At 49.7% G+C, this 15,904-nt stretch overlaps 3 protein-coding genes across 4 annotated transcripts; all 3 read right to left on the bottom strand.

The window, feature by feature from the left end:
- Positions 1-19: 19 nt before the first annotated feature.
- Positions 20-4,534, bottom strand: LOC6736032 (ubiquitin-protein ligase E3C). Its single transcript, XM_002082898.4, has 8 exons — positions 3,801-4,534; positions 3,021-3,741; positions 2,552-2,960; positions 2,374-2,495; positions 1,551-2,315; positions 1,348-1,492; positions 590-1,289; positions 20-530 (listed from the first exon to the last, which is right to left on the bottom strand). The coding sequence occupies exons 1-8, from the start codon at positions 4,134-4,136 to the stop codon at positions 363-365; spliced, it is 3,366 nt and encodes a 1,121-aa protein (XP_002082934.1). The 5' UTR covers positions 4,137-4,534; the 3' UTR covers positions 20-362.
- A 253-nt stretch (positions 4,535-4,787) lies between these two features.
- LOC6736031 (7-methylguanosine phosphate-specific 5'-nucleotidase) lies at positions 4,788-6,381 on the bottom strand. Its single transcript, XM_016168875.3, has 2 exons — positions 6,191-6,381; positions 4,788-6,122 (listed from the first exon to the last, which is right to left on the bottom strand). Exon 2 carries the CDS (start codon positions 6,014-6,016, stop codon positions 5,057-5,059), a length of 960 nt encoding a protein of 319 aa, XP_016029425.1. The 5' UTR covers positions 6,017-6,122; positions 6,191-6,381; the 3' UTR covers positions 4,788-5,056.
- Positions 6,382-6,488: 107 nt separating this feature from the next.
- LOC6736028 lies at positions 6,489-15,204 on the bottom strand. Of its 2 annotated transcripts, none has more exons than XM_016168874.3 (6): positions 15,009-15,204; positions 12,153-13,503; positions 11,133-12,093; positions 10,906-11,072; positions 6,950-10,845; positions 6,489-6,883 (listed from the first exon to the last, which is right to left on the bottom strand). In XM_016168874.3, the coding sequence occupies exons 2-6, from the start codon at positions 13,500-13,502 to the stop codon at positions 6,751-6,753; spliced, it is 6,507 nt and encodes a 2,168-aa protein (XP_016029424.1). In that variant the 5' UTR covers position 13,503; positions 15,009-15,204; the 3' UTR covers positions 6,489-6,750. The 2 variants fall into 2 exon arrangements, with proteins under 2 accessions (XP_016029424.1, XP_016029423.1); XM_016168873.3 differs by lacking the exon at positions 15,009-15,204 and adding an exon at positions 13,905-14,337.
- Between the last annotated feature and the right edge of the window lie 700 nt (positions 15,205-15,904).

Raw genomic sequence — 15,904 nt, 5'->3', positions numbered from 1 at the left:
ACGAGGAAACAGGAAAGAGTTCCACCGAACGTGCGGACTGACAACGCTTGCCCTTTATTTAAATATTCTTAGCTCGCATTGATTTACATTTATGGTTTGTAATACGAAAAACAAAGAAAACGTGGATAAACAGACCTCTTAAGCTTGATACTTTACACTAAGCAATTGGGGTAATCAAATGTACATTGGTAATAGATTAACTGGAATAGATTTCCTGCCTGTCAACTTGCCGTCCTGCGATCCATTCGCTCTGCCAGGTGGGTGAATTGTATGGGGTTTGGTAGTCATCTGTGGGGGCTGTTATAGTTCGATAATTCGATATGTTTTCGGGGATTCCCTTCTGGGGAGTGACAGCTTAGTGCTTAGCTTAGTTCAAAGCCTGCGCCAGACTGTATGGCATAGAGCAGCTTTTCGCGCATTTGTTCTACAGTTTTGAAGGGTGGAAGCTTCAGCAGATTGGTACAGGTGCTGGCCGTGGGCAGACGTTCCATATCTCCCGTGTTTTGGATAAAGAAAGGTGGGTCCAGGTCCTGTCATGGGAATGCAAAAAGGTTACACATGTTGGCTTAAAATGTGATTGAATACCCACCTTAAAGCCTAACAACGGTGGCCTCGAGCAGCTGGTGACAAATTTCAGGAGCTGACGGCGCTGCAGATCATCGAAACCTTCCAAAACCTCCCAGAATGTCACAATCGAGGGGTGCTCCGGAGAGAATTCGCCGCCGTATTCACAGTGCTTCTTTAGATCCTCCAGATCAATGGGTATCTCGGCACCCGAAATGAGTATTTGCAGCTCCTTGTTGCTGAACATGTACAGCCATTCGATGGGCAGGACGTTGGATAGACCCTTTCGGAAGGCGTTGCAGTGACGACGTATCTGCACGTTGAGCTTGTAGTCGGCAATCAATTGCAGGTACTCAATGCGGTTTGAGTTGGTCACGGGAATGCTCTGGCCCTGAGGCTTCAGCTCCACAATCTGCGTCTGACCCAGCGAACTGCTTGCCACGGTGAAGTCCAAGTTTAGTTCACTTACATCGCCCGAGTAGTCCTTCAAGTAAAGTAGATTGCGGTAGAGCTCCGGGTCCAAGGAGGCCAACTGGTGTATGTCGACATCGGAGTATTTGCCAGCCAGCTTGGTTAGGAAGAACTCGGCCAATGGAAGTTCGACCAAAAGGTTTTCATATATGGACTTGCCCAGGATGCGGCCAATGAAATAGTAGTGCTTCTCATAGTCTTCGAAGAGATCGGCGACATTTGGATTGGGATAAAGCTTATTGTCCGTGGTTACCCTGCATAGGGAAGGCGGATATATTTGCCAAATGACTTAAATACTTCGATGCTACTCACATAAAGAATCCACGGTTGGGATCAAAGGCAGTTTTAATCAGTTCCGAAAGAAACTCGCGAAAAACTCCACCACCATCGATGCCTGCCTCGTCGAGTCCGAGCGAGGAAACAAACTGTATGCGGAACTTAAAGCGCAGATCCGGCTCTAAAAGTGAACGATTAATGATAAATGGTGTACGAAAAAACGTTGCGATGACACCTACCATTATCCGGACGCAACTTGTCGTATGCGTCCTCGTAGAGATGCGACCGCCTGACAGTGATCAGAACGGAGGGCCCTTGGAGAAAGGCCTGCATATTGCCCTGCACCCGCATCTTGCTGGCAGCGACCAAGCTCTGCAGAATGCTGACCCGCTTGTTGAAGGGCACCACAAAGGGTATCTCACGCAAAATGGTTATCGAGCGGATCTGCTTCGTGGACATGGGTGGCCCGTTCTCGAAGTCCTCCCGAGTAAAGTCCCGAATCGGCTGAAAGGGTCGAATGCCCCTAAGACGACTGCTATGGGTCAGTGGAAGATCTGTGGGCCTATCCAGTGGTAAGTCTAGCCTGGTGACGGTCCAGTGATCCTCCGGGCAGAACCCTAAGCGGAGGTCGCGTGTGTGGATCTGGTTGAGCACAAAGACGACCACATTGAGCAGGTTGGCCCAGATTTGTTTCTGGTGCCGCAACTTCTTGTCGTCGGCCTCCGTGTGACCCAGGACCTTGCGGTAGTTGGCCATATTGCTACGGGTCTCCGGAAAAGCCAGTTCCACTAGACCCATACTGATGTCCTTTAGCGTCTTGGACATTTGCACAATTTCCGCTATGGAAAAGGGCATCAGTCGTACGTGGTTGATGGTGGTATGGACCTGCAGCAGCAACTTGTTCTCCACGAACTCGACATCATGCAGCGTGGGCAGCAGGCGTCCAAACAGCATGCAGAAAGTGGCCAAAAGAGGAATAGTGCGATCCACTCCTTGATGTTTGGCTGCGTGAAGAACCCTCATTAGTAATTGTCTAATCAGCTGGCTTTAAATGCTACTCACGCACAACACCCTTGGAAATAAGGGTTAGTGGAGCAGAGAAACCTAGTTGAGTGGACTCTGCAGCCAACTTAAACCACACAGCCCGTATGAATTTCGGAGTAAAAGCCAACGTATAGAGTAATCTAGACGAGAATATGGATTAGATATTGCCAAGGAATATTGTGTATGGGCCTCTCACTTGTATTCGAAGACCGCATGCTTGTTGTATATCATCAGATTGTGACAGATCTCGCATAGCGCATAGATGAGGTGAGTGTTCTCAATGTGCGGATCTAACTGCTGGACAATGAAGTCCACCCGCTCCGTTTCGTTCAGTATGGCAATGGACTCCAGCAGACACTCGCGCTCTTTGACACTCAGTTCACCGCTAGTCCGGCAAGTCTGTTCCATATCGTAGTCCAGGGTTTGAGCCGCTGGCAGCTCTTCATCATCATCCGACTCCTCGGAATCGTCATCGCCGTCCCTGTGACGATGTGGGGCATTAGCATGGCCGCGAAGCGTTGACTTGGGCAGCTGCAGAATGTTGGGCATCATTTCGGCAATGAGGCGGACGTAGATCACTAGCAGCGGGCTCTGATGCAGGGTGGCTAGCAGAGAATAACAAATTACTGATGGCTTATGGTTACAAGGAAATTCTTTGCACTTACCCAATTGCCTACGATCGAGAACCATGAGGGAGTTGAGTAGAAACGACGAGAAAATCGAGTCAATCCGTCTAGTCTTGTGGCCTGTTTCTACACCGTAAAAGAGAATGCTGCGCCGGCTGGACGTGCTGTCCGATTCCACTGGTCCAGCTGTTTCCAGTGCGTCGAGGAGCGAACGCATCAACAAGTCAAATGGGAAGTCCACATTCAGCGCAAAGCAGGGTAGCACAAAGTATCGCACAGGATCTGTGTGAGGCGTGGCCAAGATGTCACGAGTGAAGTTCCGGCAAACCGCCATCGACATAGAGGACATCTGCCCGCCCGCGGACGCCCTTTTGGCCACTTCCAGGGGACGTAGCAACAACTGAAGCAGTGCCTCAGCCAGCGGACTCGGGGCATGCAGGGTCTCTCCGTCCAGCGGCGGACACTTGTCGTCCAGCAGCCGTCGCAGTCGCACAAAGTAATTGCGGGCAATCAGGAAGCCAAAGACGCGCTCCATATACTGAAACAACACAGCCTCATCCTCCATGTATCGCTGGACAGAGGATACGGTGGTAAATGTTTCCAGCATGCGTAGGGGAATGGCTTGGGCCGTGTGCGACAGACTAAGCTGTAGCAGGCAAGTGTCCAGCAGCTTGCACAGTCTCAGAAGCCACAAGGAGTCAGGGGAGGAATGCTGAAGTAGCCGAGAGGGCTGGCGAAGGATTTGTTGACAAACTTCGATCTGTGGGGGATTTGGAACAGCATTAGAGAGTTATAAAGGGCGCACCAGAAGGTCCCTACCAGTCGCTCGCTGTCCTTGGCCTCCCGGGTGCTGTAGAAGAAGTTGAGGCGCCGCAAGAGGAAGGTAAGGCTGTCGTCTTCCACGATGCGATCCATGTGGCCCATTAAGTAGACGTCGAAAACCTCCCGTTCCGCCCGCTTGCGACGCTGGCGGTGGATGAATGAGCGGGCGTAAGACTGCAGTACCACTGCCCCGTTCTCCTTCTGGCGCAGCTCGTTGCGCTTCTGGCGCTCCATGGCCGCCTTCCGGATCACAGTGTCCCGGTCGCAGGTGTGCGACGCTCCGCCCAGACTTTGCACCGGCCTTCGGCGGTACTCGCCGTCGAATCCGAACATGACGGTGCGCTTTTGTTTTGCTTTTGTGCCCGGATCGGACTAAACCCACCAGCCTTTTGGTTCACACTTGCTCAGTCGACGCTCCTCCGCATTCTTCGCCTGGCTGCGCCGTCGTTCGAAATGCTGCGATTCCGCGGTGGATGTGCTACACTTGCTCCACGATCGGAAATCGACTGTTTTTCACGAGTTTCCTGCCGATACGATCGAATTTTAAATGCGTAAAATCCCAATTTGCCAATGATTTGTATATTTCTCTTGTATATTTCGATAGCAAGTTATCGACAGCTGGCCCAGCACTGGCCTGGAATGACTGGCAGGTTCTCCATCCCTAGTCGACGGCGCGTTCCAGATTCCCGTTGGGAAAATAACCGGTTCGAAAATTCCGGTACGTGTTTTCAGTGAAAATCAGTAACTAAAAATGACAGCTACACTTTGAAATAATTAATTATACCTGTTAATTGTAGAGTATAAATATGTTTTCATAATTTTATTAGTCGTGTAAATTTCTTTCGATTTTCCAAAAAACTTTTTTAAAAATCTGTTGTACTGAGCGTGATAATAAAATTCGAAGATCTCTGAAAAATGACGTGCCGTTTAAAATATTTTATCCAAATTGATTGACAATGGTGAAATAACAACATAGAATCCATAATAATAACATAGAATCCACATAATAAATGCCTTTAATGAGCGTGTTTTCCTGACCCAAGCACCATTTTCATTTGCAATGCACAAAGTTGTCTTTAATATGATTTGTGTCCATGAAGTATACATTCATTCGTTAGGATGAGTAGAATTTTTAAGCCTAACCACCTAATTAGTAGCTTCTGTTGTGTTCCGGTTAGCAACTAGCCTGCTAATGAGAGAGCAGGAGTGGCGCGAGTACATTTCAGATTGAATTCGTGGACTCCCCGCCGTAATTATAGCGAGCTCTGCTTGGCGGCCTCTAGGTTCAGCTTGTGATGCTTCTCGATGAGGGAGAGCAGGGTCCTGGGCACGTCCATGGTCTGGTCATCGACGAGCACTATGTCGAATGTGTCCATATACTTCTTCATGTTGGCTTCGACGTGGTCGAAGAGGAAGCCGATCTTTATGATGTGCGAGGAGGCAGGCACCCCGGAGGCCATGTCCGCATCACCAATGGAGTCGCCCATGACTATGATGTGGTCCCTGGTGTGCACCAAGTCGTAATACTCGCTGGTCTCATTCAGCACCGTTTCGTTCTTGTTGAAGGTATGTATCATCGGCTGCTGAAAGCCATCAAGAAGGCCATCCCGGAACTGAAGAAAGTTGGAGACTACCTTCACGTTCGGATGCAAAACGTTGGCCTGGCGGAGAACAGAGACCACCGAGTTGCCCAGCCCGGCGGAGAAGACAAGCGTGGGAATGCCCAAGCGCTGGAGGTCCGCAAAGAACTCGTGGGTGCGGTCACGTAGCGCATGAGTGTACTTGCTGGCTATCTGATCTATTTCTGACTGGTCGAAGGGGAAGCCGCTGGTCAGCTCGCCAGACTTGGTCCACCACTCGATCATGTACTGCACCTTCTCGGCGATGGGCATGTGGGGATCGATCTCGATGGGCCGGTACTTGTGGTACAGCTTGTCCGTCTCCGCCTTAAAGTTTTCCGGCAGCGACTGGCAGGCGTTGAAGATCCCGAAACTGGAGGGCACTGCTCCGCCGTCCTCCGTGCGCTGCTTGGTGATGGTGTAGTCGAAGTCGGAGACGATCTGCATGCGCTCTGGTCCGCCGATGAGGAACTCGTTGATGATGCGCTCCACCTCCGCCGGGTCCCGCATGCGGCAGTGGTCCTGGGTGAGGGCCGGAATGTCCTGCACCCGCAGTCTGCCGCCGGCGGGCTCTCGCTTCTCGTCACAGCCCATTTTGAGCAGTCTTCTCGTCCAGCAGCTGAGTGGTCTTCCCCTGATCACGGTGGCGGAGTATCTGCACTCTGCGCGAATCGATCACAACGATCGATACCAGCGATATCTGCAAATTGTTTAGGCAAGCGATTTATGCCGATCACCTGTGCAGTTGGCTCTATATCTATGGCTGACCTTGGAGGAGTATTTTGCCAACTTTGTTGGTCTTGTTGCAGCACTCGCAGTTATCAGCTGGCTATCGAAGCTCCGCCGTGACAAGCTTTTGATATAGACTGTGCCCAAAATTAGTTAAAGCGCTGCGTAAACAATGGATTTAGTTTAAACGACGTTTACCTCACTGCCCGTTTAACATACCAAGCAGCTGTTCGCATGCGAAACGGTTGGGAAATGAAACGGGCAATCAGCTGGCAAGAGCGGCAAATTTGAAATGCGATTTCTCCATTTTTTCTCCCACCAATAACCATAAATGTTGTTGTTTTCATGTATTTAAATTTAATAGTTTACAAAGACTAAAACTCATGCGGCGTGAGTATGAAATACATTTAAATGGTGTTTCCAACTAAATAATGCTATACATCATTAAAATTATTAATTATTTATGATACACAACATAATAGTATGCCATTTCGCATGACCAAAAATCATAATAACAGACAAGGCTATTTCTAGATATAACTAAACAGTTTACATATTTAATATGTATCCGTATCCAAGAAATGTGATGAAAAATCAGCTCAATCTTCGATTACGATGGCAGCAAGGGACTGCTGACTCCTAGATGGCACCTGTTTATTGAGCTGCTCCAAGGCATGGAACTTCCACTCGGCAGGCAAAAACTCTCTCAATTTATGATCCTTCGCCACATGGCTGCAAGTAAATTGATAGATTCATTAATAAGCTTTCGCTTCTTGGAAGGACGCAGTGCACACTCACCGACTGAGGAAACTAGCGGCTAATCCGAAAGTATTGAAGCGAAACACGCCATGATCAGGTATCTTGATTATGAAGGCAGAGCCCTCCACCTTGGCGCGGAAACGTGGCAAGTCCTTGGCGACCATGATGCCGTAGCAAATATCCTCTTTTGCCAACTGAGCTTTAGATACGTTGTTGAGATTTTGGCCCGAAACTGAAGCCGCATCCGGACGAGAAGCTGCAGGATTGGCGGTCACCTTTGCTGGCAGAGATTGTCGTGGGGGCATGGGATCCCCAGCAGCTAGAGGCTTCGAGGGCAGAGACTTTCGAGCGGATGGCTCAACCAACGCGGGCAATGTGGAGCCAGATACTAATGGCGGCTTATCACAGGCAACTCCCACTTTGACTGGCTGGGATTGTCGTGGCGTCGCTACTGGCGTCTTGGCGTTTGCAGGCAGGGATTTCCGCCCAGCAGCAGTGGCTGGCTTTGGATAAATCCTAACCAAAGTTTTCGGTTGTGTTGTTGCACCAGTTCTTATATGGGGTGCTAATTTCGAAACAGGAGTCGCTCGCGCTGCCGTAGCTCTGGTCGTTGACGACCCCGCCTTGGTTACTGGTTTATGTATCCCGGTAATAGCGATGCTCTTCTTGTTGTTGACAATCTGGACGGTTTCGCTTGGCAAAGTCTTCTCTTTGCTGTCCATTTTGGTGATCGTGATGCCTCCAGGAGGGATTCCACTGCTGAGTAGCTCTTGTAATGGCTCGTTGATCTTGGAGTATGCAATTTTTGATGGTTGCAAATGAGAAGAGGAACTGGTGGTGAGTGTTTCCGGACCACCTTGCGACGTGGTTACCTGGACCTGAGGTGTCAGGAATTGAGTGGTGGGAGCCGTCTCCCCAACCTTTACGGGCACGTTTGCAATGAACGGCATGAAGCCACCACTCAAGTGGCAGGTGGTCACATCTTTGGCAGGCTGTGGGGATGGCTCTGCTGAATCTGAGATCGTTATTTGCAGAGCGCCACTGGAAGGCAAAGTTTGTATGGTGAAGCCTGTGCGGTCCACTTCCGGCTTAACGGCCGTCTCTGCCTGCTCATCATCCTGCTCGTCGATTACCAATTGCCTCTCTCCGTCATCATCTTCCTCATCACTGTCGATGACCACCACTGGTGGCACCTCATCTTGATTCTTTTCTATTTCCACGGACAGCTGCGACGGAATTTTCAACACATTTAGACCGGGAGGAGTTCCAATAAAATTTTTCTGTTGCGCTGCCAGCTTAGCCGTCGACTCCGTATCGATCTCAAAGTGCACTTGTCCGTTAATGTGCAGCACCCAGAAAGCCATGCTTCGACGATGGCGTTGTACAGGAATGGAGTGCTCGCGCTGGTAAACCTCGCGCAACATCATCTTCCGATCGACACTTTGTAGTAGCACAAGGACCGGCGGCGGCATGTCCAAACTCAACGGTCCAAAGTAGATCTTCTTCTTGGACGACGGCGTCACGAAGGCATCGTACGGCGCGTTGGGAAAGAACTGAAGCTTCACCACCTTCTGCCTCTCCTCGGCCACCTGCATCACGCTGTGAATCCTCGTCAGCGAGATCATATCACTAAAGGAGGGCACGAAGATGTGAGAAAAGTCATCGAAGATGTCGAGCACCACCCAGCGGTGGTCGGTCTGGTGCAGCTCGGGTATTTGCAATTCATCGACATCGTTGTGGTTAACCTTTCTGAACTCGATATTGCTGCGGATTCCGGAGGCGCTGCTTTTGTTTTTAGTAGAGGCGGGGTTGGTCTTGGCAGGGCAAACAGGAGTAGATTTCCCGGAGCTTGGAGCAAAAGCTGACGATGTAGAGGTCAGAGCCACCGATGCAGCTGTGGGATAGCTTCCAGCAGATGGTCTGGAAGATTTTGGAGGCCCACTGGATAGACTTTCATCGCCCTGAGACTTTCGTTTGAGATCCCGTGAGCGGTGCTTCATTAGAAGCGATGTTTGAGGCGAAACATCTGCTGCCAAGACTTCAGAGGGTGCGCCGCCGCCGTCACCAAGCGCCTTCTTGTCGTTTTCCCGGACGCGCTGCTTCACCAGCAGCGAGCACAGCACATTGATCTTCTTGGTGAGCAACGGATGAGTCATGGGCGTGGGCTTTGTGCAGGCATTGCCTTGCATATGTCGCAGAAAGCCCTTGACTAGCCAGAAACTCTGCCTGCCCTGCATCACAACGGCGAGACGGTTGGTCTTTTCATTCCGCATGGAATTCATTAGCATTCGAGCCATCAAGGGCAGTGCCTGGGGATCCGGGGCGAACTTGGTGTTTACAACTCCAATTGCGCCGCACACAGAGGGCATCAAATTGGTCGTGGTAGCCGCCAGAAAGCTGTGAGTCTTCATTTGAACGTCCCAAATAAATACGAAACCAGATTCAAAGGCAGCAAGAAAATTCGTCCACTTGATAATGCAAAGAATCTCTTCGTTGGGCGACGGAATTATTTTGCTCTCACGCTGCAGCGCCAAATCAATATCCTGCATCTTTTTGCTAACCAGGGTGTTCATGTTCTTGACCACCTCGTTGTAGAAGGACCCGTTATTGGCGGAATGCGTATCGGTGGAACCATGTGCGGATCCCGTGGCAGCAGCAGCTGCAGCTGCTTCCTTTGCAATATCAGTTGCAAGAACGTCCACCGAAGCGGCATTAAGGGAATAGCACGCGGCGATGCGAGGCACTTGAATGTCCAGCATATGGGCCTTCTTCTCTTGGGCTGGGGGCTCATCCGCATTCAGTTTAATGCGCTTGCCAGGAGTCGGCCCCTCGGCGGGGGTTTCAATCTTCTTCTGACGCACGCTAGCATCACTTGTATCGGATTCATTCCGCACTTCTATCACGGGAGTTCTCACAGTATTTTTGCACAGCTCTCGCTTTCGTTGCCGATCGATTTCCTTGCGATAGTAAACCACGGCACCTTGAATGCGCATCTTAAGCACCTCATTCGTCTCTGAACTCTCCTCGCGATCTATTTGGTGACGCACACGATCCGCCCGTCTTTGGTTTAGCCGCTGGTAAGAGTTCTTGGGAATGGAAATAGCTCGCCGGCAGTTATCTGGACGCGAACGGAAGTAGTTGAATATCTTATTCAACTCATTTGACCTTTTGAGAGGGGACTCATCTTTGAACAGGGAATTAGCTGGTGGCGATTCTTGTTTGGGTTCAGTCTTGAGCGGAAGGGCCTCCACTGCTTGAGTCTGTGGTTCTTGATCCTCTTTGGTAGTTTTCGGCTCCAGCTTAGGTTTGGGCTTCTTTTCCTTTCCTTTCTTCTTTGTTGAAGTCTCATCCGGCGGACGCTCGAAGCTGTAGTGCGCTCTGACGGCCAGATCTGGATTAAAGTGAGTCACTGGTGCGTTCCACTGATCCTTCTCGATAACCACAGGCTTGCCATCTGGAGAGTCACCGCCACAGAAGCACTTATATAGCTGGTGGGTCATGCAGAACGTGGCCAAGTTCTCTACATTCGACAGCCGTCGTAGTCCTACAAAGCAATGCTTCAGCATGGCCAGGTGCGTGTCCTTCACAAAGCACGGTTCGCTTAGAGCAGGAGCCGATATCTTCGCACTAGCTGCAGCGGCTGCAGCAGCGGCTGCTGCGGCAGCCGCAGCAGCAGCGGCGTGCTTCTTTTGCTTCCTAGTTGTAGGCGATACCACATTGTTTTCCTCCTCGTCGTAAATAGAGTCATCGAAATCCTCATAGCGCTTCGGCGCCTTTGTGCAGCGTCGCTTCTTGTCGCCCTGCGACTCATTGATCAGCAGCGTCTCGTTGTCGGTGAGCACCAGTGTGGAGGTAAAGTCCTTCTCCATTTTGGCCAGTCGTGCCGTGGCCTTACGGCGCAAGTTGAAGGCATCTTCGTTGGAAATTCCGCGTCCCTGTGTAAAAATAGTGGATTACTTTATAGTCACATAAAATGGTTATAGAGAGAGTATTACATCTGCAGCTTCCAAGCGCATGACGCGACTCTCCTCTGCACTCAGGCAACGGCAATCCAGAACACACTCTGCCCTGCCGCAGTGATCCCGCACAGGTAGCTCCGTACCTGCCAAGCTGGCGCATACGCAGCCCAGCTGACAGTAATCCTTACTGCAAGGTTTGTTAGCTAGAGAAGGAAATAATCTTTATTTAATATATTATATCAGGTAGTAGCAAGACAACTTACCATCTGCCTTTCTAGCAGCAGCGTCTATGATGGTGGCATTTAATCGCCTCAGTTCGTTGGCCAGACGCTTTTGCTTGTTGGGCAGTTGCTTTGGCTTGGCGCCTGACTTATCCGCGTCCTTGCCAGCCTCTTCCTTCGCGGGACTCAGATCGGAGGACTTGGGTAACGAACTAGCATCCGGGTCTTCGCTTATGAAACTGTTTTCGCTGCAGCTGATGGCCACAGTGTTGATCATATCGCTTATCATGTCCGCGCAGGCCAGACCTTCGGCATCCGGCTGAGGTGGAAGCATTTCTCGGAAAGTGAACTCTTTTAGCATATTGGGTTCCTCTTTAAAACTTTTGTCTAGGTGCTCGGACCGGTCCACTACGCGGCGAACGAGAATGTGATTCCGATCATTGAGATAGGGAATAACGAAGGTGAAGCTCTTCCGACGACCAGCTGGTGTTTGGGAAGCCTGCTCTTCTGCATCCTTCATTGTGGCGGGCGGCGCCTGGAGCGTAGATACACTAAACTCAGCCCACTCCCGCGTTATGTCATGATGGGGCAGTATGTGCTGCAGGTACCGCTTGGCTATTTCGTCCAGCGGGCGACCCAGCTGCGGCATTACATCAAGCTCCACATTTGGCATGCTTACCACGGCCATGCTGCCTCCTGCGAGGAGCAACGCGGCCGTGTCATCGTCCAGCGGCCTCTGCAGCGGTTTCTTGGACAACGGGCAGGGGCGGAAGATGGCGGGCAGCGGATACTGGTTGAGGATCTTGGGGTTCCTTGGAGGGCTCACTCTTGTGGGAATTACTTTTAGTTCCCGCAGAATGCGGGCATCCAAGCACTGGTCGCTGCACTTTAGTTCCTCCTCTTCCTTGCGACTGAGTCTACTTAGGTAGGGAGATTTCTCGCGCTTTAAATTATTACCCTGAGCGCCCGGCAGGCGAACCATCTCCCCATCCACTTGTATTACCTGGAAAACATGGAGTTGGTTAACGAAAGCCCAACAAAAAGAGTCTTTCAAAAACGCACCTGATAGTAGTATTTGGAGTGCTCGGTGGCCACATAACTGGCCGCCTGCCAGCCCTGGCGAGTAAAAGGCATTTGGGAGTCGGATGCCTGAAGCGCTTGCATGGCGCCAATTTTGACCTTTCGCTGGCGCTGCTTCCGCTGCAGCTCTCTGTATACGTTGGCTTCGTTGTTGATGATGCCCATCTTGTGGTTCTTGCAACGCTGCAAGTACTGACGCCTCTCCGCCACCGTTCTCAACCGCTGCAATGCCTCCGGAACGGCTGGCATGTCCATCGGCGGCGGCATGCTGTGCGAAGTAACCTGGCCATCGTGTCCCATGGGCTCAAGCAACTTGTCCTTATCGTCCTGCGAGTCCGAGTCATTGATATGGTGCTCACGCATGTATGCATCCAGCGACTCGCTGACGAAGGCGGAATTTCCCTCCGTGGTCTTGCAGTTGTTCGGCACGAGCGGCGTGAGCAGCATGCCCGGCTGATGAACGCTCTCGTCAAAGCCCACGAAGTCTGTGCTGCCTTCGTCCTCGGATGTGCAAAACGTGACCGCAGTAGGTTCAGCGGGCATGTTGTTCTCCCGCGCGAAGTTCTTAACGCGCACCTTACTGATGAGCATGTCCAGGAACTTACTGCCGCCGCCGACCTTTTCCTCTTTGTCCGTCTTCTCGGCACTGGAGCAAGTGCTTGTCTGGCCACTTTGCTCCTTGCTAGGCGTGGCCGGGGTTGGGACATCCTCCGAGGCGGCGACTTGCGCAGGCGACTTGGTGGGTGTCCGCTCTGCAGCTTGCTTGGAGGGCGCTGCATCCAGGCGATCATCGCTATCATTAATGACCCTGGCTTCCTCGGGGATATCAGGCAACTGCTTAGGCTTCTTAGGCGGCGCCTCCGCAATGGCAGTTGTTTCTTCAATGAGCGACAAACTTCTCTTGCCCGTTTTAAGCAGCTCCAGTTGCTGCTTCATCTGCTTGGACAGCTCCTCGGCTGCCAGAGGTTCTGCCACGCGGTACACCTCCGTCTCTTCATGCTCTTCGATTCTGCCCATCTTCTTGTAGTAATTTACTAGACTCTTGGACCAATGGCGCACGTTCTGCAGGCGGCGTTTTATCATCCGCTTGAGTCGCGGATCGAAAAGCAGGATGCGGACTCGCCGGATGATGCAGACCTTGCGGGTGCGCCGCCGTCGCCAGGCATAGTTTCTGATGACGCAACGGGGACTGAGAGCGTACACTATGAACCTCTCGACATTCCACCAGTTGCTGTGCAGGAATTCCTTGGACACAGGATATTTTCGCTTGATGTGACGGTATTTGATCAGTTCTTTGCCTTTCAGTTTGATTGGGGGTATTTCGTAAGTCATGCTGTGGGGAAACCGAAATAAAAAATTATAATGCAATGTCGAAACTTTAACCTCAAAAACTAGGACGTTTTCCAGTGCTAAGTGAACTGTTAATTAATGCGGGTTTACCAACACTAGCCGGAAAAAACAACAAGATCGCCGCCCATACAACACTACATATCTATGACAAATATACATAAGAAAACATCGATTTTCTCATAAGGACTATATGGGGGTTTCATTTTAAGGTTGGACCAATTCTATGTCTGCAAATTGGTGTCCCACAATTTGCCAAAAAAAACAGTAGATACATACACGGGCTAAAGTTTGCTTTACATGCAACACAGTTACCAATTTAACAGCTTGCCTATGACAGTAAAATACATGACTAAATCACTTATTATAATTATAATTACTACGCACTTTTTGCAAACAGCCTTTCTATCACAGAATCGTTATGTTTACGATTTTAGTTGTTGGCTTAGCGCCTTTTGCCGCACCATCACACAAACAAACAAACACGCGATGCGAAGCGATGCGCTGCGAAGAGCAGCATCAACACATTTTTGCTTTGATTTCCGCACTTTTACTGACTGCGCTTAGTTGCCAGAGCTCCAGGTGATTCAGTTCCACGATGAACTCATCTCCTAGTTGCACTGAAGTTCGGCTGCCAGACAGAAGTACGCAATGCACTGCGATCAGATCACAAAATAATCCCGATTTCGACTCAGCGTCACCGCCACATGCATGCTTGCGAGTGTGTGGGTCCGTGTGTGAGCCCTGGCCTTCCAGACATTTCCCGGGAACGAACGGCATGGGCTAGCGGCTGTTGTTGTTGCTTTAGCAAGATTGATGAGAGAGGTGGTGGCACACGTGCTTCTTCCGATTACCGATAATTGGGTTACTCGAGTATGTTGGAAAAAGACGGCGAAAACTTCGGAAAATGTCCTGATTTTACAATACTCAACATATGATATGAATTTAGCTACCTGAAGATAGGTGAAAACTAGGTGCTATATGTATATGCGCATAGATAAAAAACGTTTGGCACAGGACGAGTAAAAAGAGAAATATTTTCTGTAAAACTGACTTTTTGTAACACTCATTCCGAGAATTATCTTCTGAGAACTACTATTTGCAAATAATAGTGGGCCAATAACTGAAACTAACCCAAATAATGAAATAGAAGACCAATGTACAGTACTTGCTGCTTCTTTAAATACCGATATTCTACCTGCCTTCGTGCTTTATCGAAATCGACGCATTACACCAGCTATTTATCATCCGCAATACAATAACTGTAACTGTAATTCTGCACACTGAACGGTTACTCTGAAACTAATTCTTTGCCTTGCGGAAAACTAATCAATAACCTCAAAGTGAAAATCCAACATGGCGTCGCAATGGATACAAGCGCACACGATCGCATGCGTCACTCAAAAGCACCCTTTACACTCAGCACAAAATTCCGCACGCCGGCAAATGTCCTTTTGCATCGCAATTTAGCACCTATTCGGGACCACTTACCTGTACTCAGAGCCTCGAATTGGAGTCTGTTGGTTCGCAGGCACTTGGAAATCCGCAAGTGCGCCCACAGTTTGAAATTATTTTCACAATTAACCTGCTGCTCTCGCTGACAACGCGACGGAAAAAAGCATAGCCGAATACATACACAAATAGTGACAGACAAACACACTACGATAAATCCAACATGGCGTTCGATAGGCAGCGCGGCAAGGGATGTCGGAATGGAACGCAGAGCTGCTTGGGTAGCAAAAAACTCAAGCTGATATTTTCGGGTCACGAAAAACGTGTTTATGTGAACATCTGGACAAGCCAGCCACAATCAAACATTGGGCATGCGATATGAGGATCGACATTGGAGCTTAATTTCGCACACACACATGGCAGTGCTTAAGTTCTCCATCCGACGGTCGGCACTCTTTTTCTTTCGCGCTTTTTTGCACCCCTGACCCACCATTGCGCGCCCAAAACAGGCGGTCCAAAGACTTCAGCTGTGTTTTAGGTTAAGAGCACACATGGCCTAGTCTAATTAAAAACAAGTTGTACATTTTGTGTTTTTTCTTTTATTTGCTTATAAAGTATTATATGATGTCTTGGGCAGTGCTGTACCTAAAAAAATGGGCATGCAATGGAATTCAATTGGAGCAGTCAGTGGAAAGTCGCCAAACGCACAACTGCAAATACAAGAAAAACTTCACTTAGCACCACGTCTGGTTAAAACACACCTTAAGTTTCTTGTGAAAATATTCAGTAGGACCTATTGGAGTAGGATTTGTTGCGGTTAATGTGAAAATCATGCCACATAAATCAGTATTTTTATTTCAACATTTTCACTAGAAACTGGGCAAACGAGCTTTATTATTTTTACCTTTTTTACTCAACTCAACAAAGTGGCATGC

Source organism: Drosophila simulans, chromosome 2R, assembly GCF_016746395.2.
Source record: "Drosophila simulans strain w501 chromosome 2R, Prin_Dsim_3.1, whole genome shotgun sequence".
In the NCBI taxonomy this organism is placed as follows: domain Eukaryota; kingdom Metazoa; phylum Arthropoda; class Insecta; order Diptera; family Drosophilidae; genus Drosophila; species Drosophila simulans.
This window is presented reverse-complemented; position numbering and strand designations above follow the sequence as displayed.